Genomic DNA, 27,181 nt, shown 5'->3' with positions numbered 1-27,181 from the left:
TCGACAGATTAATCGATTATTAATCGTTAGTTGCAGCCCTAGATGTAATGTATTAATAATGTCCAGCATTTGCCTTGGAGAGCGGACTTCTACGGTATCCCCTTCAAGCTAATTCTTAGTCAAACACACCATCCGCAGTTTCCCCATATTTTATTGGATTTATTGGATAATTGGGGTCGCAGGGGGCGCTGGAGCTTATCTCAGCTACAATCGGGCGGAAGGTGGGGTACACCCTGGACAAGTCGCCACCTCATCGCAGATAAATAAATCAATCAATCAAAATCTATTCATATAGCCCTTAATCACACGTGCCTCAAAGGGCTTTACAAACTCACAACATTCCCCTAAATCTAAATCCACATCCGGGCAAGGAAGAACTAAAAAAAACCCCAACTGGGGAAAGAAAAGGGACCGCAGATGTAGGGACTCCCCTTCCAGGGTGATCAGCTGCAATGGATGTCGACTGGGTATAATTATCGAATTGTAACATTATTAGATAATGTGAGACTCCAGTCCATCGGGAAGTCTACAGATAGTCATAGGGGGATTTTCTTCCGGGCTCAGCCAGGTCAGCCCACAGCTGTGTGTTGAAGAGTGGTTCCCCCAGAGTCACAATTCGGGTCAGCTAGCACTTCATCCTGACTGGTTCCTCTCCAGAAATGATCTGTGGCCACCTGGTATCGTCTCCCGGCAGGAGACGGAGGACAGAGCAGAAAAGCGGCAAATCAGGTGGTCTAAAAAAGGGTCTATCTAAAAGCTAAAGAATATAAATGAGTTTTAAGGCGGGACTTGAATGCTACGACTGAGAAAGAATCTCTAAATGTTGCCAGAGTCCTGGAGCCTGAATAGAAAACGCTCGAGAGACTTTTTGGACTCTGGGAGTCACGTTTTTGGAACGCAGCGTAGCGGAACATGTGGCACACTACAATCAGCAAGATAAGATGGTGCTAGACCGTTTAGTATCTTGTAAGTAAATAACAAAATCTTAAAGTTGTGCTCCTTTAAGTGTCCGCCATTTAGATATTACAGTATTTCAACATCCGTGGTGTTATTACCGCCTTCTGCTTCAGTATGGTGCAGACTAGCAGTGCTGCACTCAAATTGCTTGTCATGATTTTTTGTGACTCAATAAATACCATCCACTTCATCCCAGCACTGTCCTTTACACTCGCTTTCTTTGTTTACATTGTTGGAAAAACTAAGTTAAGTTAAAGTTAAAGTACCAATGATTGTCACACACACAGTAGGTGTGGTGAAATGTGTCCTCTGCATTTGATCCATCTCCTTGTTCACCTCCTGGGAAGTGAGGGGAGCAGTGGGCAGCAGTGGTGCCGCGCCGGGGAATCATTTTTGGTGATTTAACCCCCAATTCCAACCCTTGATGGTGAGTGCCAAGCAGGGAGGTGGTTGGGGCGGGGGCGTGGTTAGGGGCGTGGATAAGAGGGGAGGAGTATATTTACAGCTAGAATTCACCAAGTCAAGTATTTCATATATATACAGTATATATATATATATATATATATATATATATATATATATATATATATATCTAAGAAATACTTGACTTTCAGTGAATTCTAGCTATATATATATATATATATATATATATATATATATATATATATATATATTTATTTATTTATTTTATTACGGTATATGTATATATAAATAAAAGAAATACTTGAATTTCAGTGTTCATTTATTTACACATATACACACACATAACACTCATTGTTGAGTTAAGGGTTGAATTGTCCATCCTTGTTCTATTCTCTGTCGCTATTTTTCTAACCATGCTGAACACCCTCTCTGATGATGCATTGATGTGTGGCACGCACAAAAGTGCTTTCATCAAATGCATTAGAATCTGGAATCTTCCATCTTTCCCTAGCATGGCCCAAAACCGGTCAATCTTTGCTTCCTGAGGAAGATCTTCAGTGCCAAGCACTTGGTAGTCCACTACTTCTTCCCGGAGGCTATCCAGGTCCAATCGCAGCTGCGGCTTGGAACTTACAAGCTGTTATGAGAGTAGCGTATGTGTGTGTGTGGCCCTTTAATAGGTGAGCATGTGAGGTGAGTGACGTCAGTGAGTGTGTGGGCGAGAGAAGAGAGGGAGCGGTAGCGTGAGTGCGGGCGGGACTAGTTTGTTTTGTGTTGGATTGGCTGTGTACAAGCAATCAATAAAGCAAGATTTGCAACTAATCGCCGGACTCAGGCAGGAAAGGTGCAACAAAGCGTATTACTTCATTTTACTCGTCATCGGCGTCGCCATGGCTGTATCTTCCTCGTTCTTCTGCTTCGTCTCCTTGTTGTGTGCACAGTTGTGCACTGCACTCTCTAAAAGCCGTATATGTTATAGATGGCAGTATTGTCCTGTTTAAGAGTGTCACAACATTGCTGTTTACGGCAGACGAACTGCTTTACTGTAGACAAAAACGTGACTGCTGCTGTTGTGTGTTGTTACCGCGCTGGGAGGACGTTAATGAAACTGCCTAACAATAAACCCACATAAGAAACCAAGAACTCGCCCTCCATCATTCTACAGTTATAATGTGATTGGGCAGGCACACTGTTTATATCGTGGTAAAGCGGACTCAGGTCCGCATGGAGCTGGAGGGGGCGTGGCCTCCAGCTCCGCCTGAATTTCGGGAGATTTTCGTGAGAAAATTTGTCCCGGGAGGTTTTCGGGAGAGGCGCTGAATTTCGGGAGTCTCCCGGAAAATCCGGGAGGGTTGGCAAGTATGGTATCAGAATCAGAAATATTTTATTAATGCCTGAGGGGAAATTCAAATTTTCAGCACAATCTCATTCAAGATCAGACAAACATTACAGGGAGAAAGAACAGGATCGCTGACGGGTCTGCCAACTTCCGATTTACTTCTATGATTTACTTACCGTATTTTTGGGAGTATAAGTCGCACCGGAGTATAAGTCGCACCTGCCGAAAATGCATAATATAGAAGGAAAAAAACATATATAAGTCACACTGGAGTATAAGTCGCATTTTTTGGGGAAATGTATTTGATAAAACCCAACACCAAGAATAGACATTTGAAAGGCAATGTAAAATAAATAAAGAATAGTGAACAACAGGCTGAATAAGTGTACGTTATATGACGCATAAATAACCAACTGAGAACGTGCCTGGTATGTTAACGTAACATATTATGGTAAGAGTCATTCAAATAACTAACATATAGAACATGCTATACGTTTACCAAACAATCTGTCACTCCTAATCGCTAAATCCAATGAAATCTTATACGTCTAGTCTCTTACGTGAATGAGCTAAATAATATTATTTGATATTTTACGGTAATGTGTTAATAATTTCACACATAAGTCGCTCCCGAGTATAAGTCGCACCCCCGGCCAAACTATGAAAAAAACTGCGACTTATAGTCCGACAAATACGGTATTTTGAAATGGCCTGCATATCTACCTGTATTAAAAGTGTATATATTTTTAGTGTAATGTATTCTAATTTATTGAGGTGATCGGTCTTGATGAATCTGGAAATTTTTGTTAGATAATATTTATTTTTTTATTTGTAGAGATGTCCGATAATGGCTTTTTTGCCAATATTCCGATATTGTCCAACTCTTGATTACCGATTCCGATATCAACCGATACTGATATATACAGTCGTGGAATTAACACATTATTATGCCTAATTTTGTTGTGATGCCCCGCTGGATGCATTAAACAATGTAACAAGGTTTTCCAAATTAAATCAACTCAAGTTATGGAAAACACTGCCATATTTATTATTGAAGTCACAAAGTACATTATTTTTTTAAACATGCCTCAAAACAGAAGCTTGGAATTTGGGACATGCTCTCCCTGAGAGAGCATGAGGAGGTTGAGGTGGGCGGGGTTGGGGAGGGTTAGGGAGTAGCGGGGGGTGTATATTGTAGCATCTCAGAAGAGTTAGTGCTGCAAGGGGTTCTGGGTATTTGTTCTGTTGTGTTTATGTTGTGTTACGGTGCGGATGTTCTCCCCCGAAATGTGTTTGTCATTCTTGTTTGGTGTGGGTTCACAGTGTGGCGCATATTTGTAACAGTGTTAAAATTGTTTATACGGCCACCCTCAGTGTGACCTGTATGGCTGTTGACCAAGTATGCCTTGCATTCACTTGTGTTTGTGTGAAAAGCCGTAGATATTATGTGATTGGGCCGGCACGCAAAGGCAGTGCCTTTAAGGTTTATTGGCGTTCTGTACTTCTCCCTACGTCCGTGTACCACAGTGGCGTTTTAAAAAATCATAAATTTTACTTTTTGAAACCGATACCGATAATTTCCAATATTACATGTTAAAGCATTTATCGGCCGATAATATCGGCAGTCCGATATTATCGGACATCCCTAGTTATTTGTAATACGCTCTTTGTTAAGGGACTTTACGTCATAGTTTAGCTTTTGAATTGAATTGCTGAAATAAAAAAAATATAACCTTTCCTGCAATAGTGCAATTTATTGAGCTCTGCATGTAGTCCACAAACATAGATAAATATTTGTTTTCTTGAGACAGAAAAAAGAATAACCTCACTTTTTATCCTTTTTAATAAACATGATACATTTAGCTTTCATTGTTTTCCCAAGCAAGAGGCAGCCTCTCTTGATGGCAGCACGTCAAGAAAAGGAAAGTGAAAAATGCCGGGCCGAAGCTTGTGTCTTTGAACCTGTGAAAGGATCTGTTCTTATTAAATGGACAGTGATAACTCAGCAGTGTAGTGGTCTCATTATTGAGACTTCCTCCACCCAATAAGTCTCCTTTTTATTACTGTTTCATTTAGTTATTACTTTGTTTATTACTATCATATAAGTTGCCACATACAGTAAAACACACATTGAGGTCGTAGGAACTGAACCCGTTCACAGACGGATGACCACCTGTACTCTAATTATACAACCCCCCCAACCCCCCCAAAAATAACCCCAAAAAAACCCAATCAATTATCCATTCAGTTTCTTCAGTTCACAACCGGGTCACATGGGGGCAGCATTCTCAGGTGAGAAGTCCAGACTTCCGGTCTCCGGCCACCACCTCCAGTTCCGCCGGGGGAACACCAACGCGTTTCCCGTGCCAGCTGTGAGAAATAATCCCTCCAGCGTGTCCCAGGCTGAGCATGCCGGGTACACCCCACCAGGGAGGCGTGCGGGAGGCATCAGATGCCTGAGCCACCTCACCGGTTCCTCTCCGATGTGAAGTGGCAGCTCCACTATGAGCTGTTCCAGAGAACTGAGCTCCTCACTATTTCGATTTTGTCATTTCAGTCACTACCCAAATCTTGTGACTATAGATGAGGGTTGAAACGCGGATGGACCAGTAAATATATATATATATATATATATATACACCGTATTTTTCGGAGTATAAGTCGCATCGGAGTATAAGTCGCACCTGGCGAAAATGCATAATAAAGAAGGGAAAAAAACATATATAAATCGCACTGGATCTCGGCCAAACTATGAAAAAAACTGCGACTTATAGTCCGAAAAATACGGTATATATATATATATTTTTTTTTCTTTATTTTTAATTTTTTTTGTCCTGTCCAACTTCTCAGGCAAATCATATAGTTGATGTAGATGCCCATATCGGCTGTTCAGATTTACTTTACAAAAGAGAAGTGTAGGATACTTCTCTTGTTGCCTTATTTGTATTTGACTTTATTAAATGTATTTATATTATCATTTGGTGCAGCCGGCCCGGAGCAGGAGGGGATAGAAAGAGAAAAAAAAAAAGAAGACCGAGGGTGAAATTGTGGGGACAAGAGGGGGATTAGACAGAGAGACAAAAACAACAACAACAATAGAGCAACATCAGCAAGTAGGACATGTACAAATATGTTGGTAAAAGTGATAGCAAAGAAGCAGTTAGAGAAAATAAAAAATAATACAGAAATGACAATGAGCATTATTACACTACAAATGGAGCAATACAAATACCAATAGAAATAGCGCTATTGATAATGAACAATACCAATAATTGACCTCTGTTATCAACAATACAGTTGTTCAAATGCAACAATACATATACGTAATGATTACTTGAGATACGAAAGAATGCAGAAAAATGGAGGGGGAGAAAGAGAAGCAACCTACATTAACCTTGTAGATTGTTATAGTAACAATAGGTTAAGCTTTGTCAGTGTGCCATGTGTTACCCAGTTTACCCTAGGGCAGGGGTCGGCAACCCAAAATGTTGAAAGAGCCATATTGGACCAAAAATACAAAAACAAATCTGTCTGGAGCCGCAAAAAATTAAAAGCCATATTACATACAGATAGTGTGTCATGAGATATAAATTGAATTAAGATGACTTAAAGGAAACTAAATTACTTCAAATATACCTACAAACGAGGCATAATGATGCAATATGTACATATAGCTAGCCTAAATAGCATGTTAGCATCGGTTAGCTTGCAGTCATGCAGTGACCAAATATGTCTGATTAGCACTCCACACAAGTCAATAACATCAACAAAACTCACCTTTTGTTGATGTTCACTCACGTTAAAAGTTTGGTGGACAAAATGAGACAGAAAAAGAAGTGGCATAAAACACGTCCTAGCAAGTCGGAGAAAGTTATACATGTAAACAAACTACGGTGAGTTCAAGGACCGCCAAATACTCGAATCAGTGAGGCATGTTTAATATAAACAGTGTGCTTTATAACAATTAGGGAGGTTTGCGTCATGTTTGTCCTTCTACGGAAACCATATTAAAACAATTTTTCATACATTTTTGAAAAAGCTCCAGAGAGCCACTAGGGCGGCGCTAAAGAGCCGCATGCGGCTCTAGAGCCGCAGGTTGCTGACCCCTGCCCTAGGGCAACAATGTTAATATATGTTTGATGAAACGTGATTATGTGCATGAGTGTATGTACGGACCAATAAATTGAGTGCACTGCCTTCTGGCTCAGCTGTGTCTTCACCATGTCAGTTTGGCACAATATTAGAAATTCATGCCTCAATTATTAGGGTTTCACCTTATGACCACTTGGTTTCCAGAAATGTTTTCCTTCTTTATGAACGTCAAAACCTCGTAACTTTTACTCCAAGGCTCTTCAGTGTGCCATGATTGCCATGATCTCAATGCTCTCACTTTCCCACATGTCAGTGACCTCTCAGCTGCCGGATAGACTCTTTAGTGTCTCTCTTATTTAGCACATGGGGATCATTATCTCTACTCTTGCTGCCAATATTTCCAAATACCGTATATTACCAAAGAGTAGCCCGGGCGTTTATTTCACAAAATCGATTTTGGAGACAGGCGTTTAAAAGAAGCAGGCGGTTATTTGCACAAGGCTTTTATTTATTTTTGCACCAGCCTGCATCAGGCCATTATTTGGTTACAATGGTTACTGTCCAGTATTTTGTTTTCGTACAAAAAACTTTAAATGTAAAAGCTATTGTAAACATACAAACAAAAAAACAAGAGATCAACATGAGGTAGGCTATCAAAAGACAAGAGATCAACAAGGCCTCAACATGGCAATCGTGCAACAATTGTCAAATAGAATACCAAAGCTAAAAATAAATAAACTTTTTAAATAAAGCAGCCTACCAGGAAAAATAAAATTATGGTACCAAGTACTCAAGTATAAAACCCACCATCAAAACAGAACAATAATACTGTCACTTAAATAAAATAAAGGCTACAGTACTCCAAGTTTTAAATAAAGCAGCATACAGGAAAAATACAATTATGATACCAAGTACTCTATAAAACCATCAAAACAATAATACTGCAGCAAACACAACCCCAGTAGCATTTTAATCTAAATTATGCAAATAACAGCCCATGGGCGGCTATTTGGACATAGGCGGTTATTAGGAGGAGGCGGTTAATTCACAAAATGGGGTCAGACCCCGGGCGGCTATTAGGACATGGCGGTTATTTGCCCAAGGGCGTTTATTTGGTAATACACGGTAATTGCTCTTTCATAGTAATGATGGCTACTTTTGTGGTCCGATACAGCACGTACTTTATTGTCACAACTTTTTTAACTTGCAGTATAAGCATAATATATCTAGTGTAAGTAAGTAATAAGCATAATATTAGAATATCAGAATGTATAATTGCAGATGTGTTCCCAAAGATATATTCTATAACAGTGGTTCTTAACGTCTTTGGAGATACCGAACCCCACCAGTTTCATATGCGCATTCACCAAACCCTTCTTTCAAATTCAAGACAAAGTTATGTTTTTTTTTTTTTTACTGGTGCACAAAATGAACCGTGCATCAACATCATCTTGTTCAAAGAACAAAACCAACACAGTGCATGAACTCACAACAAATTACACACATGCAAATCAGTCTGACTTCTGCTGTTGCCGTATCCATAAAGCCGATAGGGAGAAGTTTTTATTTACACGATGAGTCGGGTGTGTCTCGACCTCCGCGGCGGAGGCTACGTCGAACCCCTGAGGCTGACTCACCGAACCCCTAGGGTTCGATCGAACCCAGGTTAAGAACCACTGTTCTATAAGGAACATGTACAGTGGGGAAGATAAGTATTTGATCCCTTGCTGTTTTTCTAAGTTTGCACCCTTGCAAACAGTCCAAATAGGTAGTTTTATTGGAACAGAGACAATATGTCAAATCAAATCCTGTAAAAAATAACATTAAATACATGCTATTAATTCATTATTCATTATAAATGTAACAATTCAATAACTGTACCCACTTGGGCATCCATTGCAGCCGGTCACCCAGGAGCAGGGTTCACACATCTGCGGACCCTTCCCAAGGATTATTTTTTTTCCCAGCTCAGGCTTTTAGGTTTTTTCTTTATCCGGATATGATTTCAGATCAGGGCATGTCGTTTTTGTTTGTGAAGCCCTTCGAGGCACTTCTGATTAAGGGCTACATAAATCAGTTGTGATGTTTGAAAGAAAATTATCAGGTTGATCCCTACTGTTGCGTTTGGACCAGTTGTTCCTCCCAGGGAATTCAAGTCACAAGTCGCTCCCAAGCTCTTTCCGACACTTAAAGCCTGAGTTGAAAAACCACCAGAGACAGAATAGGTATTTTGTAATATATTTGCAAAGCTTTGCAGATATACATTGCCAGAGACAGCATAGAACATTCGGATCGCCTCGCTAAGATGGTCTGTCTTCCCGACCCAAAACCCTCTCCCCTCTTCCATCTCTCTAGTCAAAACACATGCACATTATCTCTCTAGTCAAAACACATTCCAAAGATCAAGGTTAACACACACAGTTTACTTGCAGAGAAACAGAAAGAGAACAAAATGGAAAACACGAGCGTTTTTCAAATATGACTATGAAATAAAAGAAGTAACACTTAAATTCGGATATATGTAAATATCTGCCTCCGACACTACAAATCAGTAAACATTTTGACCACTGCAAATGTGTTGTGTCCATGAAGCACATAAATCAGTCATGTCTCTTTTAAAAAAGTATTCCTAACCTCTACAACCCGCAAAGGCAAAACAAAGATCTGTCAAATGACCATTGTAGACCTGCACAAGACTGGAATGGAACACAAGACAAACAAGAAGCTTTTTGAAAAATAGTTAACTTTTTCTGTAATAATTGATACATGTTAGATATAGACGGTAATAGTCAGTATCTTTGTAAAGGGGGAACCTTACAAAATTATCAGGGGATCAAATACTTATTTTTCCCCACTGTATAGACATTGAGTGAGCTTATTAAAGAGGTAGTAGTAAGTATTTGCTGTCAGCCTGTCAATGTTTACATGCCTGATTGTGACTTGCTCTGTGGGAAGTAGTTAAATAAATTAAGTATTTAGAATGAGCACAATCCTTGAGTCTGCTTTTGAATTAGGATTTTAGGCTTTGTCTGTGTTGGGTAAGTAGGCAGAAGCTTACATGTGTTGGCCGTCCAAGGAAAGAGGAGCTTCTCAGGTTTTAAGTGAAAGCTGACATGTAGGAGTAGAGCGACACAAGCCACATATATTTATGTATTCATTTTGTGACGACATGATGTTTGGATATCAGAGGAGAAGACAGTCCATCAGTTCCTCAGCACTGAACAGGTCTTATTCTTGGGATGCCCACGCTGAAGTCCATGAACCTGTTTATGCTAAGCATTTAATTGGCATTCCAGAGAGGCTCCGTGCTCTTGAACATACTAACATCTGATCGGACTAGAAATGACCTTGAAGGATACATTTTGTTTTGTAGCCTTCTATGTATACTGTATGTTTGCGAGACGATTAGGCCAGCGGTTAAGCACTGGTGTCCACTTCAAACAGATGTCCAGTCCTGGTTGCGATCAGTGCTTCACTTGACTGCTGCCAACTTTTTCTTCGCCCAAAGGGACCAATTAGGCCTGACAGCTGCACCTAAAATGTCACCATGGAATGAAGGGTCTGCGGGTGGTTGAAAATGGTTAATTAAATGAGGGCAGTCAGACCTACAAGCACATTAATCAAATTACATCAGTAATAGCAGAACTTACAACCAAAACATTTGATACTTTTTGTGCAGATCAGTCATTGCAGAATGATTAATGGTTATTAATGTCCCAGCTGGTCTTGAACATGAACAGGAAATAGCTAATAGTACTCCCTTGGCCTCTGCCCTCATCATATTAGCATCTTCACCAACACCTTTCATTCATCATGCTCTTGTCCCACTTTGTCGATCGTAATCTTTAGTCTCTGAGCTCTCACTTTTCACCCGAGGTAAACACAGTGCCATATTAGGACCCCTGGCTAGCGAGTAGACACCTGTTCCTCAACTAAAAGGGGCCTTATAATGATTCTAATCCACATTTAAAACGCTTCTTTGTGCTCCAGATCAATGTTTTTCAACTGGCACACTAATGTGTCGTGAGATATTGCCTGGTGTGCCCTGCGAAATGATGCAATTTCACCTAATAGTTAAAAAATACTTTTTTGTAAACCAATAATTATAATCCGCAAATAATGTGCCGTTGTTGAGTGTCTGTCTGTGCTGTTGAGAAATTCGGCAGAGTAACCATGAAATACTTTTCCATATCAGTAGGTGGCAGCAGGTAGCTAATTGTTTAGTAGGCCTACTTTGAGAAAAGAGAATTAGTGATACATGGGATGGTTATGGTTTGAAATTATATCGAACAATTCTGTCAGATATTGGATGAGAACTACTTTAAATTGTCATTATACGCTATTGAGTTTCGTTTTATGACATTTTCTGCTGGTAGCGTAGTTCGGGATTTTTTTCAATGAAAAAAATGTGCCTAGGTTTAAAAAAAGGTTGAAAAACACTGCTCTAGATAATATGCATTGAATTTTGATCCACAGTAGCAATTATAACCTGTCTTTTGAGTGTTTTGTAAGATGTTCGATTGTATAGGCGTTCCCAATATGAAAACGAAACCACCCCCAGCCTCTCCTAAAGTATCATAATTTACCTTGTGAAAATGTAATCTATATCTTAAGAGGGACGCAAAGCATTTTTTTCCCCAAACAGGGTCGAAAGTAAAATGTCTAAAAAATATATATAGATTCCTAAATTAACTCTGAAAAACAACTGGGGTGTGGGTGGTTGATAAGCCTTTTGTGTGATTGTTGGTTGTTGTGTCTCTCTAAGGCCATTCAGGAATGCACCTGTCTGTGGTTTTATGTAAACCTCTGTCTGTGGTTCCCTTTTTTTCTTTATTGTATTTATTTATTATTAATGTTATTACTAATATTTTCTCATTTTAGTATATTTTTATATATTATTAGGCTCCAGCACACCCCGCGACCCCGAGAGGTACAATCAGTAGAAAATGGATGGATGGATGGCTAAATATATGTACTGTATATATGTATGTGTGTGAGTGTATATATTTGTGTGTGTGTGTGTGTGTGTGTGTGTGTGTGTAGGTTTATTTTTATTTTTTTGACTAAAAAAACAGCATTTGATGTATTTGTTTACTTTTGTCAATTGTATGTCTGTAAAAACCCAATAAACAAATGTTATAGATATAGATATGTATATATAGATTTAATTGGTTACAGCATTAGGTACACCTGCCCACTTCACTTGGCAATTGATCCAGACTCAGAGCTGCATAAGGAAAGCTGCTTTTACCAGCTATTATGTAACTGCACCTAACACTTCTGTGTTATTATGCACATGCCCAGATTAGATTAAAATAATAATTAATCTTACATTTTCCTTGAAGTTTCGTCAAATCAAGTCGTATCATTGCAGCCTTTTTCCGTCTACGTTTTGTAGTGGACCAAATGCCATTGACAAATTAACACCAAAGTATATACTTTATAAAGGGAGCACATAAAACCAGTAGGAATATACGGAAGCAGTCTCAGTTGGCCTGCTCAGCAGAGGGAGAAGAGACTTTCCAACACAATCTGTCCAAGAATGACCACAGAAGTACGTCTGCCAATCTGTGACATAATGATGATTCTCCACTATTAAAAAAAAAAAATATACCGTATTTTTCGGAGTATAAGCCGCACCGGAGTATAAGTCGCACCTGCCGAAAATGCATAATAAAGAAGGAAAAAAACATATATAAGTCGCACTGGAGTATAAGTCGCATTTTTTGGGGAAATTTATTTGATAAAACCCAACACCAAGAATAGACATTTGAAAGGCAATTTAAAATAAATAAAGAATAGTGAACAACAGGCTGAATAAGTGTACGTTATATGAGGCATAAATAACCAACTGAGAACGTGCCTGGTATGTTAATGTAACATATGGTAAGAGTCATTCAAATAACTATAACATATAGAACATGCTATACGTTTACCAAACAATCTGTCACTCCTAATCGCTAAATCCCATGAAATCTTATACGTCTAGTCTCTTACGTGAATGAGCTAAATAATATTATTTGATATTTTACGGTAATGTGTTAATAATTTCACACATAAGTCGCTCCTGAGTATAAGTCGCACCCCCGGCCAAACTATGAAAAAAACTGCGACTTATAGTCCGAAAAATACGATACTCCAAAACCCCGCGGGCAGAGGCGTCCAAAATTGCATCTAAGTTCACGCCCAAATGCATGAACCTGAGGATTTCCTGCTTTGCTGTTGTTTAACACAGGTATCCAACATTATGACATTTATAAATTAGAAAAGACAAAATTCATCATAGGTCCCTTTTAATGTGTACCATATGGGAAATCTGTACACCTCTATACCGAACCAACATTACGGTGCCAAAATATCTAGAATCGTAAATAATTCTGGACCATTTATATCTTTATAAAGAAGTTAACATCAGCAAGGGATCAAATATTTTTTGCTTATTTAGTATGTATGTACTAGAGATGCGCGGATAGGCAATTATTTCATCCGCAACCGCATCAGAAAGTCGTCAACCATCCGCCATCCACCCGATGTAACATTTGATCAGAACCGCACCCGCCCGCACCCGCCCGTTGTTATATATCTAATATAGACGATGCAAGGCATTAGTGAGGTTATAAAGCTTTTGCCTTTTAAAGAAAGGAGACTGATCCAATGCAGCACAGACATTCGCGTGCCACGCTGTCACGACCCAGACGCACACCAGTGCGCAATCATATGGGAGCCGCGCTGAGCGCACCTCCAAGCGTGTCTCGCTGCCGGCGACGGCCGGGTATGGGCCCGACGCTCCAGCGCCATCCATTTTCAGGGCTAGTTGATTCGGCAGGTGGGTTGTTACACACTCCTTAGCGGGTTCCGACTTCCATGGCCACCGTCCTGCTGTCTATATCAACCAGGGTGAGCCCCACCCCTTTCGTGAGCGCACTGCGCGCGGAGTGACCCCTGTTACGCGCCCCCGGCAACAGGGGTGGCGGGCAGGTAAGCTGCGCGGGCGGAGTGCGCGGAGTGACCCCTGTTACGAGCCCCCGGCCACGGGGGTGGCGGGCAGGTAAGCTGCTTACCTGCTGCGCGTGACGCCGGCCGCGGCGAAGGCGGACGAGGCGGGGTGTTGGTGCGGTGGGCGCGGTGGTGACCCTGGACGTGCGTCGGGCCCTTCTCGCGGATCGCCTCAGCTACGGCTCCCGGTGGGGCCCTCTCGGGGGAAGGGGCCTCGGTCCCGGACCCCGGCGAGGCGTCCCTTCTCCGCTCCGTAAAAGTGTCCATCTCTTTTTTTTTTTCTTCTGTTAATTGTGGCATATGCAGCAGGTGCCTGCTCGTTTTTCGTATGTGGGTAACAACATTTAACTATGTATATATATTTCCGAATTGGTTTAACTGCCACCCGCCTGAATCTATTTAAAATCTTTTTTTTTTTTTATTTCAACCGCCCGACCCGACCTGACCCGCGTATAAAATCAAATTTTTTTTTAATTTCATCCGCCCGATCCGCGGACTCCGCGGTTGTGCCCGCAAACCGCGCATCTCTAGTATGTACTAAACATATGCAAACTGTAACAGAGTCTGCGTTCAATAGTTTAAAATCCTTCTCCATTACTTTTGCTAACAGGCTATAATGGCTTGCTTCTTCTAACTTACTCAAATGTGTTAAACGACTGACTGAATCTGGATGTCTAATGGCTAACATCTTAACAGTAATATCTCTGGTGTCTTCAATTGATGACATGCAGTACAGACCAAAGGTTTGAACACACCTTCTCATTCAATGTGTTTTCTTTATTTTCATTACTTTTTACATTGTAGATTGTCACTGAATGCATCAAAACTATGAATGAACACATGTGGAGTTATGTACTTAACAAAAAAAGAGGAAATAACTGAAAACATGTTTTTGTGGAGGTTGCCCTTCTGTGGGTTCCCCTGATCGCGACAGATCCTCTGGTAAGCCCGGTAGTCAGGTTTGACAATTGTTTTATTCTCTCACACGCCATGACAGCACACTCCTCTGCGACTTTTCAGTCTATGTTTTTAGTCTTTTTCTCGGCGTCTCTCTCTCGCGCCAACTCCAACAACGTGTCTCGTTCCGGCTGCTGCTAATAAGGGCGACAGGTGATTAGATAACAATCCCCAGCTGGGCAATCCACTCACCTGCCGCTGACTTCGAGGCCGGTCCTTACACACCCCGCTCCGCGGCAGGCCCGCAGACCACGCCTCCCTCCACAGTTTTATATTGTAGTTTCTTCAAAATAGCCACCCTTTGCTCTGATTACTGTTTTGCACACTCTTGGCATTCTCTCGATGCGCTTCAAGAGAGTAGTCACCTGAAATGGTTTTCACTTCACAGGTGTCATAGTTTTGATGCCTTCAGTGACAATCTACAATGTAAGTAGTTATGAAAATAAAGAAAACGCATTGAAAAGAGAAGGTGTGTCCAAACTTTTGGCCTGTACTGTACTTGGTCACACAGCCCACAGGTGGAAAACTAAAAGATCTTTGTATACCTGAAGCACTGGTTAAGACAATAACGGCGGTGTGTTGAATAATTTTCAGCAGACAATTCATATATATTGCTACACAAGATGTACATTGACTACTGTAAAGTAAATAGAAGTTTGATTTCTATAGTTTTGTGCTTTGAGAAGAAATGTGAGAAACTGTATATTTTTAATGCCGTTTGAAAATTTTTGCTCCTGCAAACTCAGCAAGCTCCCTTGCAGTATAGTTAACTGTCACAATCTGTGATGAGCTACCAAATGCAAGTCTTTAAGCCGCTGGGATTTTAGGTGTGCCATCTCACTCTGTTGACATGTCTAGATACCCTGTTAGAAAGTTGTGTCAGACATGTGGATCATGTTATCACAGCAGGTTATTAAATTGTACCAACCCCCTTAAATCTTTATGTTCGCATGGGATTACTGTCTTTTGTAAGGGAACTAGATCTGCAGTAGTCTGACGATCAACCCCAGGGGACAGGAGCATGAAATGGCAGGAGGAACAAGCACTGTCAATAATAAGATTTATTATGCGTTCTCTCTGGGAACTATTACTGCTACGCAGGGAATGAGCAGCCTGAGACTGCGGCCCTGAATTTGCACGCAAGTATGTCAGGGACCGCTGAGAGGATTCTTAAAACCACGAAGGATGGAAAGCGCTGTAGCTTGTCCTGTCAGTGATGCCTCAGTCTCATGGAGAGCATGGAAGCGTGGAAGCCGTCAACCACTGACTTTGTCTGGTCCATGCTGCTTAAGTGAAATAGTCATCCTAAAGTTTAAAGTTCAACACGAGCAGATCCAATATTGGGACATACTGTGTTACCGCTCAGAATCTTGTGAGGAACTCCTCCCCCTCTTCGTCAGGCTATGAGGCTATTATTTTCATCTAATCTATCTCATGGCATGCGCATCACACAGGCGTGTGACATGCAGTGACATTAATGCTGCTAAAAGCAGCTGTTTTTTTATGCAGTCTGAATGGAGCAGAGTGTGAAGGTTATGTATGTAACGAATACCAATATGAACATTTCATATCACAGTTATTGTGACCAGAATTATCACGGTTATTAGTACCACAAAATTGTTGAATGTGCTCAAAAAGGGCTTTTAAACACACAAACTGAAATCTTTGAATTAAGTTTTATTTTAAAACATTTAATGAAATAGATTGACATTAATTTGTAAAGGTTTTAGATTGTTGTTTTTTTAACGATAGCTAAAAAACATGTTTTAGGTGCATCATTTCTGGTATGAAGCCACATGAGTTTACTTCTTGTTGTCATTATTATTTCGTGTATAGACCGATCACTCTGTTCTAATATAGCACTGTCTGTCGGTTCAGTGTACACAATTAAATGATTTAGTTGGTCTGACAGTAAGGAAAGGCAATTTTATTTACAATTCGTACATATTGCAATCAAAGTGGTTTACAGAAAATTGAAAAAAGGAAAAATTATTCAAATTAAGATCAGAAAATGCAATCCTCTTCAAAACAATCCTAATTAATTAAAATCATTCAAATGCTGTAGATAAAATGCTTTCAGTTGTCACATGCACAATTAAATAAACGTGTTTTCAGCCTAGATTTGAACATTACCAACGTTGAGGCCTGTCTCACAACTTCAGCAAGACTATTCCAGATTTTAGGAGCATAAAACTAAAACGCTGTTTTACCAGGTTTGGTCCTGACTCTGGGGGCCAGCAGAAGACGACTTCCTGTGGTTCTCAGGGCCCAAGATTGTTCATTTACAGTACAGGCCAAAAGGTTGGACACACCTTATCATTTCCATGCGTTTTCTTCATTTTCATGACTATTTACATTGTCACTGAAGGCATCAAAACTATGACACCTGTGAAGTGAAAACCATTTCAGGTGACTACCTCTTGAAGCTCATCGAGAGAATGCCAAGAGTGTGCAAAGCAGTACTCAGAGCAAAGGGTGGCTATTTTGAAGAAACTACACTATAAAACATCCATCCATCAATCATGTTTTCAGTTATTTCACCTATTTTTGTTAAGTACATAACTCCACATGTGTTCATTCATAGTTTTGATGCCTTCAGTGACAATATGCAATGTAAATAGTCATGAAAATAAAGAAAACTCATTGAATGAGAAGGTTTGTCCAAACTTTTGGCCTGTACTGTAGTTCTAACATGTCAGAGATGTATTTTGGCTCAAGACCATGAAAATACTTGTACACAAGGAGAGCTGTTTTAAAGTCTATTCTCTGACCAGCAGGACGCCAGTGCAGTGACCTCAGCACTAGTCTAATATAGTCGTATTTCCTGGTTCTAGTCAGGACTCGAGCAGCAGCATTCTGGATGTACTGCAGCTGCTTTACAGCTCGTTTAGAGAGCCCAGTGAGAAGGCCATTACATTAGTCTAACCTGCTGGATACAAAGGCATGGATTAGTCTTTTTAAGTCTCATTTAGACATTATTCCTCTGATTTTGGCAATGTTGTTCAGGTGGTAAAAAGCTGCTTATGTTATGGACTTACTATGGTTGTTAAAGTTCAAATCTGGGTCCATTATTACCCTTAGATTTCTAACCTGATTATAATGTTTCAGTGAGGTCTCAAGGTGACTAATAATAATGTATATTTGCTTCTGTGGGCCAAAGACAATGATTTCTGTTTTGTTTGAGTTTAGCTGAGGAAAATTGTCACTGAATCAAGCAGGTCAGTGTTTGGATGGAAAACAAAATGAATCCACATGCCGACGTTCACCCGCCATCAGTGACACGTAGATCTGTGTGTCATCTTACTTGCGTAGTTGTGATAGCACACATTGAAGCTGCGTATTAGCTGACGTAGTGGCAGCATGTACAAGTTGAACAACAGGGGTCCCAAAATTGAGCCATGATGGACCCCACAGGTCATAGTCAGTTGGTCAGAGACACAGTTACCAATTTCAACCAAGTATGTCCTGTGATCGAGATAGGACTTGAACCAGTTAAGAACAGAATCAGATATACACCGTAATGTGTTCATATTGGGGTATGTTGTGTTCGTAGTGGGGAAATACGTTAATGTCTCGTATATGTGATAGCATTTAAGATAGCTAATGAGCTAGTGCTAGCATGCTTCTCTAGTAAATGAGCAGTATCACCAGTCGGTGAGTTTATCAAAGTGTTATCAGTCACTGTTTTCTGATCATTTTAATTTAAAATGGTAATACTAAGCGTCGGGATTTGTTCCGCGGTTTATCATTATTCCGTATTGTTACATCCTGAGTGCCTGTGGACCTAATGTTGTGACCGGGTGAATATATGTAATGTTCGTAAAGTTTATTTTCTGGAAAAAAAACGGCCTTGACGACTTCAAAATTTATATTTAAACAGTGTACATTTTTAAAAGATACATCAATCAATCAGTCAATGTTTATTTATACATCCCTAAATCACAAGTGTCTCAAAGCCACAACGACATCCTCGGTTCAGAGCCCACAAAAGGGCAAGGAAAAACTCACAACCCAGTGGGATGTCAATATGAATGACTATGAGAAACCTTGGAGAGGACCGCAGATGTGGGTGACCACCCCCTCTAGGGGAGACCGGATGCAATGGACGTTGAATGGGTCTAGCATAATATTGTGAAAGTCCAGTCCATAGTGGATCCAACATAATAGTAAGAGTCCAGTCCATAGTGGGGCCAGCAGGAGACCATCCTGAGCGAAGACGAGTCTGCAGAGCAGAGATGTCCCCAACCGATGCACAGGCGAGCGTTCCACCCCGGGTCCCGACTCTGGACAGCCAGCACTTCATCCATTGCCACCGGACCTGTGCCCCCCTTTCCACAAGGGAGAGGGGGGCAGAAAAGAAAAGAATCGGCAGATCAACTGGTCTAAAAAGGGTTTATTTATGATAATGACATTGAATGAGAATAGACATTTATGATATTTTTTTGAAAGGGTGAGGCGTGGTTTCATTTGCAATCTGGGAACGACTCCACAATCATACATCTTGCAAACAGACTCAAAAAAATGGGTTATAAATGTGACTGTGGAGCTAAATTTACAACAAATCATATCCAAGACATATTTAAACCACAAGAAGGTGTTTTAAACATAGAATGTTTAAAAATGTAATGAAGAATGCAATGGAAAAACATTCTTTTATAGAGGGATATTACTTGCAACTGTCAGTCCTCTTCAATATGTATGAAAATGCAACGGTTTATATCTTTTCACCCATTTGTCATGTGTTCAGATAAGTTGTCCTCCCCATCTGGGGTTGCTTTCCGGCTGGCAAATAAAACCAGCTCCTGAGGGTGGAAAAAAATGCTGCATTGTGTGAAAGTGAAAATGGATTCTTTGAATTGTTTGCCACTCTAACCCCGATAGACAAGTTGTTTTATCAGAGGTTAATTAACACTGCAACAGTCCTTACAAATGGCAATTAAATCTTGTGAAAGCAAGGCTTGGAAATGAGCTCTTCATAGAGTTCATGTGTTTGTTTACCCCCCACTCATGCCCCTCTACACCATCTGCTTTACTCATATTGAAGGCAGAGCACTTGTACTTAACTGCCGCACTAAAGGGTTACTAAAGTGAAAGTGATTTTAAGATGAGATGGGATGTCATTTAAATTGCTTTGAGAGCAATCTATTACTTTGTGTAATGTTTTTACATTATGTCTCTTATCGGTCAAAGAGACCTATAATAGACTGTTGTCGCTGTATGTCTTTATTTATACAAACATTTCATGGTGTGGCCTATTAGTGATTTGAATTTGATAATAATGTAACTTTGCTGTCCACAGGTCAAACCATGTCCTTTCACTGTTCGCCTGCCTCCCAGAGGATATGTCGAACGCAGTACAAGAAGGTGAACTGGCCTGGCCCCAGTGTCGCACACACTCCCCCCTACAACGCCACCCTCTCGTGGAGAGCCAAAAAAATCCAGTCCGCAAGGTAATTTATTGACAAGCATACACAAACACACACTTCCTGCAGATACATAAATAGATATGCATATACCCCTTTCTTTTACAATCCAGACAACTGCATAATGAGTAAAAGAGGTAAACGCTATGGGCCTAATCTACGAAAGGTTTGCATGTAAAATGTGCAAACTTGATAGCGCACGCATAGCTGATCTACTAAACTTGTGCACAGAGGATTGCGTCTCTAATGTGGGCAAAATAGACAGCCCATCCTGTTTTATGGATATATGCTAATTATCAGAACACCCACAATACTGGTAGGATCCATCCATCCATCCATAGGAGTTGCAAATATAATCATCCAGCATATGTATTGTGATTTATCAAGGCTGAAACTGTTCTACGGGCACAATTTTACGTCTCTTTTTGTCATGTCTGAAATCCACGCGTAAACTGACAGTTACACACACGGTGGTGAAAAAAGAGGCAATCGCGATGCAAAGACCGACGATAGAGAATCCTCCCTCCTTCGTGTGTGTCAACATAATGTATTTGCACTGTTGGAAATGAAAAAATATTAGACTTTTATTCAGCAATATCATTTTATAATTTCATAAGTCTTTGATGATAAAAAACAAATTCAATTGATGCGTTATGGTGTCTGCTGGTGTTTTTTTTTAAATGCCTTTTAATTTTTACCTTTATATTTCTTATATGGAAATACATCTGGCAATAGGTATTTTCTTTCATTTGGATAATTTTAGTAGCATGAATGCGCTGAGGTGCAGTGATGGTCCACCACCTCCCTACAGAGCGTCAGCGTTAGAGATGTCCGATAATGGCTTTTTTGCCCATATCCATATTCCGATATTGTTCAACTCTTAATTACCGATTCCGATATCAACCGATACCGATATATACAGTCGTGGAATTAACACATTATTATGTTTAATTTTGCCCCGCTGGATGCATACAAGGTTTTCCAAAATAAATCAACTCAAGTTATGGAAAAAAATGCCAACAAGGCACTGCCATATTTATTATTGAAGTCACAAAGTGCATTATTTTTTTTAACATGCCTCAAATCAGCAGCTTGGAATTTGGGACATGCCTGAGAGAGCATGAGGAGGTTGAGGTGGGGGGCGGTAGGGGGTAGCGGGGGGTGTATATTGTAGCGTCCCGGAAGTGTTAGTGCTGCAAGGGGTTCTGGGTATTTGTTCTGTTGTGTTTATGTTGTGTTACGGTGCGGATGTTCTCCCGACATGTGTTTGTCATTCTTGTTTGGTGTGGGTTCACAGTGTGGCGCATATTTGTAACAGTGTTAAAGTTGTTTATACGGCCACCCTCAATGTGACCTGTATGGCTTGTTGATCAAGTATGCATGGCATTCACTTGTGTGTGTGAAAAGCCGTAGATATTATGTGATTGGGCCGGCACGCAAAGGCAGTGCCTTTAAGGTGTATTGGCGCTCTGTACTTCTCCCTACGTCCGTGTACCACTCCGTACAGCGGCGTTTTAAAAAATCATACTTTTTACTTTTTGAAACCGATACAGATAATTTCCGATATTACATTTTAAAGCATTTATCGGCCGATAATATCAGCAGTCCGATATTATCGGACATCTCTAGTCAGCATGCTAAAACATGTTTGTGTTGTCTATAGATTGTGATTCTATATTGCAGGTGTTACAGATTATAGATGAGTGATGCTAGTTCAATAACATCACACAGGTTGGAGAGCACTATAACATGAATGTAAAGGGAAATTAGTTTTTCCATGGCCCCAACCAAGTAGTACATGCAAAAACCTCATTTAAATAAAGCTGTGGGCACCCAATTTGCACTTATCAGTTGTAGCTCACACGCAACACCTGTTGATTTAGTGTGAGCTTTGCTGCTGCCTAACTGCAGGCTTGAGCATCATTTTTACATGAATACTAGAGTTTAGACACAAATTATGAAAATCTACCCTACTGTTCTCGACCCCACCAGAGGGTCCCGACCCGCTATTTAAGAAGCACTGATATAATCCAAGAAAACACTAGTCGTCCTCCCGTTCATTTCCCTCAGAAAACTTGCTATATTTCCCAGGAGATACGAAGCAAAATCAAATGGTTAGTGCATTTCTTGTAGTTTGAATATATTTCAATCAAAATTTTACCTTGTATTATTTGTTGTAGATGTATTTCACCATAGTAGCTCATTATATTTTTATTGTCAGGCTGTGTCTGTGCTGTGTGATATGAGGTTCAATGCTGTAATCCAAATTTGATGCGACACTGCAGCCGGAAATGTGGCTGGACTCTGGTGACTTATTACTATTCATTTAGCCGCAGCAGTAAATATTGATTCATCAAGGGATTTTCAATTCAAGCATCTTGACACGCTGAGAAATACTGCCATGCGTAGATGTAGGAGTGACGTAATGAGGGAGGACAGGTCAGGTCCTTTGGGACAGTGTATATCTCCAATAACCAACACATTACCTTATTGTGCATACTTAATAAACACTTTAACTCCTAACTGTCAGAGTATGTTGGTGACGAACCCCAAGATGCAGAGATGGCGGCAGGCTTTGAGCAGGAAAACATGATTTAATTTGGTTACACTCACAATACGAAGGTCCTGAGTAGTCTTGGGTTCAATCCCGGGCTCGGGATCTTTCTGTGTGGAGTTTGCATGTTCTCCCCGTGACTGCGTGGGTTCACTCCGGGTACTCCGGCTTCCTCCCACCTCCAAAGACATGCACCTGGGGATAGGTTGATTGGCAACACTAAATTGGCCCTAGTGTGTGAATGTGAGTGTGAATGTTGTCTGTCTATCTGTGTTGGCCCTGCGATGAGGTGGCGACTTGTCCAGGGTGTACCCCGCCTTCCGCCCGATTGTAGCTGAGATAGGCTCCAGCGCCCCCCGCGACCCCAAAAGGGAATAAGCGGTAGAAAATGGATGGATGGATGGATATAACCAAAAACAAATCAAAGGGTACAAACAAAAGGCGCGCACAAGGCGGAGAACAAACTTGGCTATGAACAAAAATAGCACAAAGGCTAACTGTCGACAAGAAACAAAAACACTTACTGTGACACGAAGGAACTATGACAAGAGCAGAGTGAACAAAAGTAGACAGAGCTACAACGACAAGTATTATGACAGGCAGTAGTGACAACAAGTATTAGCGACAATGACAATAATCCAGCACTGACTGGAGGGGAAGGCAGGTTTAAATAGCAGCTGGCTGATTGACACCAGGTGTGGCCAGGTGCCAATCAGCCGCAGCTGAGGGGAAGCATAAGAGCGTTGACAGGAAATGACAGAGGAAAAACTAAAACTTGACCAAACTGTCAGGGACAAGACCTGACACTAACACCCTCCTTGTCATCTGTTTGCACCAGCCATTAAAGGACCCATGGCGTCCAGATGACCAGCATTTCACTAACTAAAGTTATTTCAATGTATTTTTGCTCCTGAAAATCTGTCAGTCCTTTACCATACTTTCAATTCGGTTTTTTTAGTGATTGGTAGGTAACAAGTTGTACTTGGAACATCCCCTTTCTATCGCCAGACTCGCACACGGAACTGGAGCCCATTTCCTCGCATACGCGGTTTTAATAAAGGCATGTAAAACCATTTCTTTGATTAGTCAATTGCACGATTTCGTCGCCCTAGTCCATGATTACCTCAAAACTGATATACCGTATTTTACGGACTATAAGTCGCTCCGGAGTATAAGTTGCACCGGCCGAAAATGCAAAATAAAGAAGTAAAAAACATATACAAGTCGCACTGGAGCATAAGTCGCATTTTTCGGGGAAATTTATTTGATAAAAGCCAACACCAAGAATAGACATTTGAAAGAGGCAATTTAAAATAAATAAAGAATAGTTAACAACAGGCTGAATAAGTATACGTTATATGAGGCATAAATAACCAACTGAGAACGTGCCTGGTATGTTAACGTAACATATTATGGTAAGAGTCATTCAAATAACTATAATATATAGAACATGCTATACGTTTACCAAACAATCTGTCACTCCTAATCGCTAAATCCCATGAAATCTTATACGGCTAGTCTCTTACGTGAATGAGCTAAATAATATTATTCATACTTGCCAACCCTCCCGGATTTTCCGGGAGACTCCTGAAATTCAGCGCCTCTCCCGAAAACCTCCCAGGACAAATTTTCTCCCGAAAATCTCCCGAAATTCAGGCGGACTCAGGTCCATGAGGACCTGAGTCCGCTAACCCACAATATAAACAGCATACCTGCCCAATCACGTTATAACTGTAGAATGATGGAGGGCGAGTTCTTGGTTTCTTATGTGGGTTTATTATTAGGCAGTTTCATTAACGTCCTCCCAGCGCGGCAACAACACACAACAACAGCAGTCGCGTTTTTGTATACCGTAAAGCAGTTCGTCTGCCGTAAACAGCAATGTTGTGACACTCTTAAACAGGACAATACTGCCATCTAGTGCATTTGATGAAAGCACTTTTGTGCGTGCCACACAGCAATGCATCTTCAGAGAGGGTGTTCAGCATGGTTCGAAAAATAGTGACAGAGAATAGAACAAGGATGGACAATTCAACCCTTAACTCAACAATGAGTAGATGAGTGTTATGTGGGTGTATTTGTGTAAATAAATGAACACTGAAATTCAAGTATTTATTTTATATATATATATATATATATATATATATATATATATATATATATATATATATATATACATAGCTAGAATTCACTGAACATCAAGTATTTCTTATATATATATATATATATATATATATATATATATATGAAATACTTGACTTGGTGAATTCTAGCTGTAAATATACTCCTCCCCTTTTAGCCACGCCCCCAACCACGCCCCCACCCCACTCCGACCACGCCCGCCCCCTCCCCCCACCTCCCGAAATCGGAGGTCTCAAGGTTGGCAAGTATGATATTATTTGATATTTTACGGTAATGTGTTAATAATTTCACACATAAGTCGCGCCTGAGTATAAGTCGCACCCTCGGCCAAACTATGAAAAAAAACTGCGACTTATAGTCTGAAAAATACGGTAGTTAACTTTATGAGCAAAAAAGAAATACAAAACAATGACCATTTCTGCACTTCCCTGCTCTTCCTTAAACACCATAGCCTGTGTTTCCCCAAGCATCTTGAGGAAAACATCAGTAGAAGAGGACACAAAATAGAATACTAACGGCTTACCCATTTTTTTCTCTTCCTGAGGTTGCTCCTGGTTTTTGGGATCGCTTTAGGCTTGAATCATTACATTGTTTTCCATTACAAAACCCAGACCAAAACCCTTTTTCTTCAAAGTCAGAATCATTCAAATGACTGCTGCAAATAACACTCCTTTTGCTTGGTCCATTCTATTTTGAGTCAATTTGACTGAAAATGTCCATACGTTCCTCAAATTCCCGTTATTTGTATGCTGGCTGACCCCTTCTTTAGTTGTATTGTGACAATGCAACAATGTATTTGGCAGACATATTTGCAAATTCTTTCAAAATAACGTGAGTCGGGATAACATGCTACCAAAACACACAGTCTGAGTGTGGGGGATCATCAGGGTGATGAAGGCCCACCGATATCCATCCAACCATTTTCTACTGCTTGTCCCTTTCAGAATCAGAATCAGATCAGAATCAGAATCAGAATCGTTTTTATTGCCATTGTTTGAGAACGGGTTCACAAACTAGGAATTTTTCTTGGTGCGATCGTGCAACATAAAACACATATAACACAGAATACGTAATAAAATGAGCTGTAACTGAGCTATCAGATCTTGATATTGTTCATGTGCCTGATGGCCGAGGGGAAAAAACTGTTCAGGTGGCGGGAGGTGTGGGTCTGGATGGACCGTAGTCTCCTGCCTGAGGGGAGAATAGTTTGTTTTATTTTGTTTTTCGGGGTCGCGGGGGGTGCTGGAGCCTTATTAGAGCTAAATGTGGGTGTTTCATAATGTCCTTAAACTTGTTAGAAAACAAGCCTTAAATCCCTACTTTGCCTATTTTGGGAGAAATTATGCCTGTATACATATTTTGAGGTCCAGAACTACGAAATTAGTGCTAATGTTGTCAGCATTAAAGCCATTTAAGTGCCGACAAAGAATATCCTGGGGGGAAAAAAAGAGTATGTCTCCTGGCTTACATATAGCTCTGTTTACTTTAGCTCCTACAAGAACATTGCTGGGGTGCAAGGTTTGGTCTACAGACTATTTATTTGACTTGATGCTTGGTAGGTTCTCTGACTTGCCCTGTAGAGTGTGGGACCTTTTTATATAGACAGTTGTGTGTCTTTCTAAATCATGTCAAATCAACTGAATTGGTGGATTTCTATGCAGATCAGTGGAAACAGGATGCACTTAAAGGGGCCCTATTATGCAAAACCAACTTTTCTAACCTGATGATTATGTGTATTTTGGATCTGCATAAGTCCTGAAAATGTCAAATCAAACCATGGAGGAATTGCAGAGATATTTATAAAACAATCTTGCCTTCCTTTCTACTTCTATACCAGGTTATGTACCAATAAATACTTTTAATGGCGGGCTCGGTTGCTACTTTTTAATGCAATGGAGGAGGCAATGAAACAGTAATAACAGTAGGTTAGAAATGTGCTAAAGGAACTTAAAGCAGAACATTATCACAATTTCAGAAGGGTTAAAACCATTAAAAATCAGTTCCCAGTGGCTTGTTTTATTTTTCGAAGTTTTTTTCAAAATTTTACCCATCACGCAATATCCCTAAAAAAAGCTTCAAAGTGCCTGATTTTAACCATCGTTATATACACCCGTCCATTTTCCTGTGACGTCACACAGTGAAGCCAACACAAACAAACATGGCGGATAGAACAGCAACAGCGACATTAGCTCTGATTCAGACTCGGATTTCAGCGGCTTAAGCGATTCAACAGATTACGCATGTATTGAAACGGATGGTTGTAGTGTGGAGGCAGGTAGCGAAAACGAAATTGAAGAA

At 40.5% G+C, this 27,181-nt stretch overlaps 1 protein-coding gene across 1 annotated transcript in view; it reads left to right on the top strand.

Annotated features, from left to right (window-relative positions):
- The window catches only part of zc3h3 (zinc finger CCCH-type containing 3), a 100,459-nt gene that overhangs the window by 27,048 nt on the left and 46,230 nt on the right, over window positions 1-27,181 (top strand). Inside the window, exon 4 of the mRNA XM_061976072.2 lies at window positions 20,064-20,214. Within this exon, the coding sequence (XP_061832056.1) occupies window positions 20,064-20,214 (151 nt within the window). The remainder of the gene's footprint in view (window positions 1-20,063; window positions 20,215-27,181) is intronic.

Source organism: Nerophis lumbriciformis, linkage group LG14 (genome assembly GCF_033978685.3).
Source record: "Nerophis lumbriciformis linkage group LG14, RoL_Nlum_v2.1, whole genome shotgun sequence".
NCBI classification, from domain to species: domain Eukaryota; kingdom Metazoa; phylum Chordata; class Actinopteri; order Syngnathiformes; family Syngnathidae; genus Nerophis; species Nerophis lumbriciformis.
The sequence above is the reverse complement of the archived record's forward strand: the minus strand, read 5'-3'. Positions and strand labels throughout refer to the sequence as shown.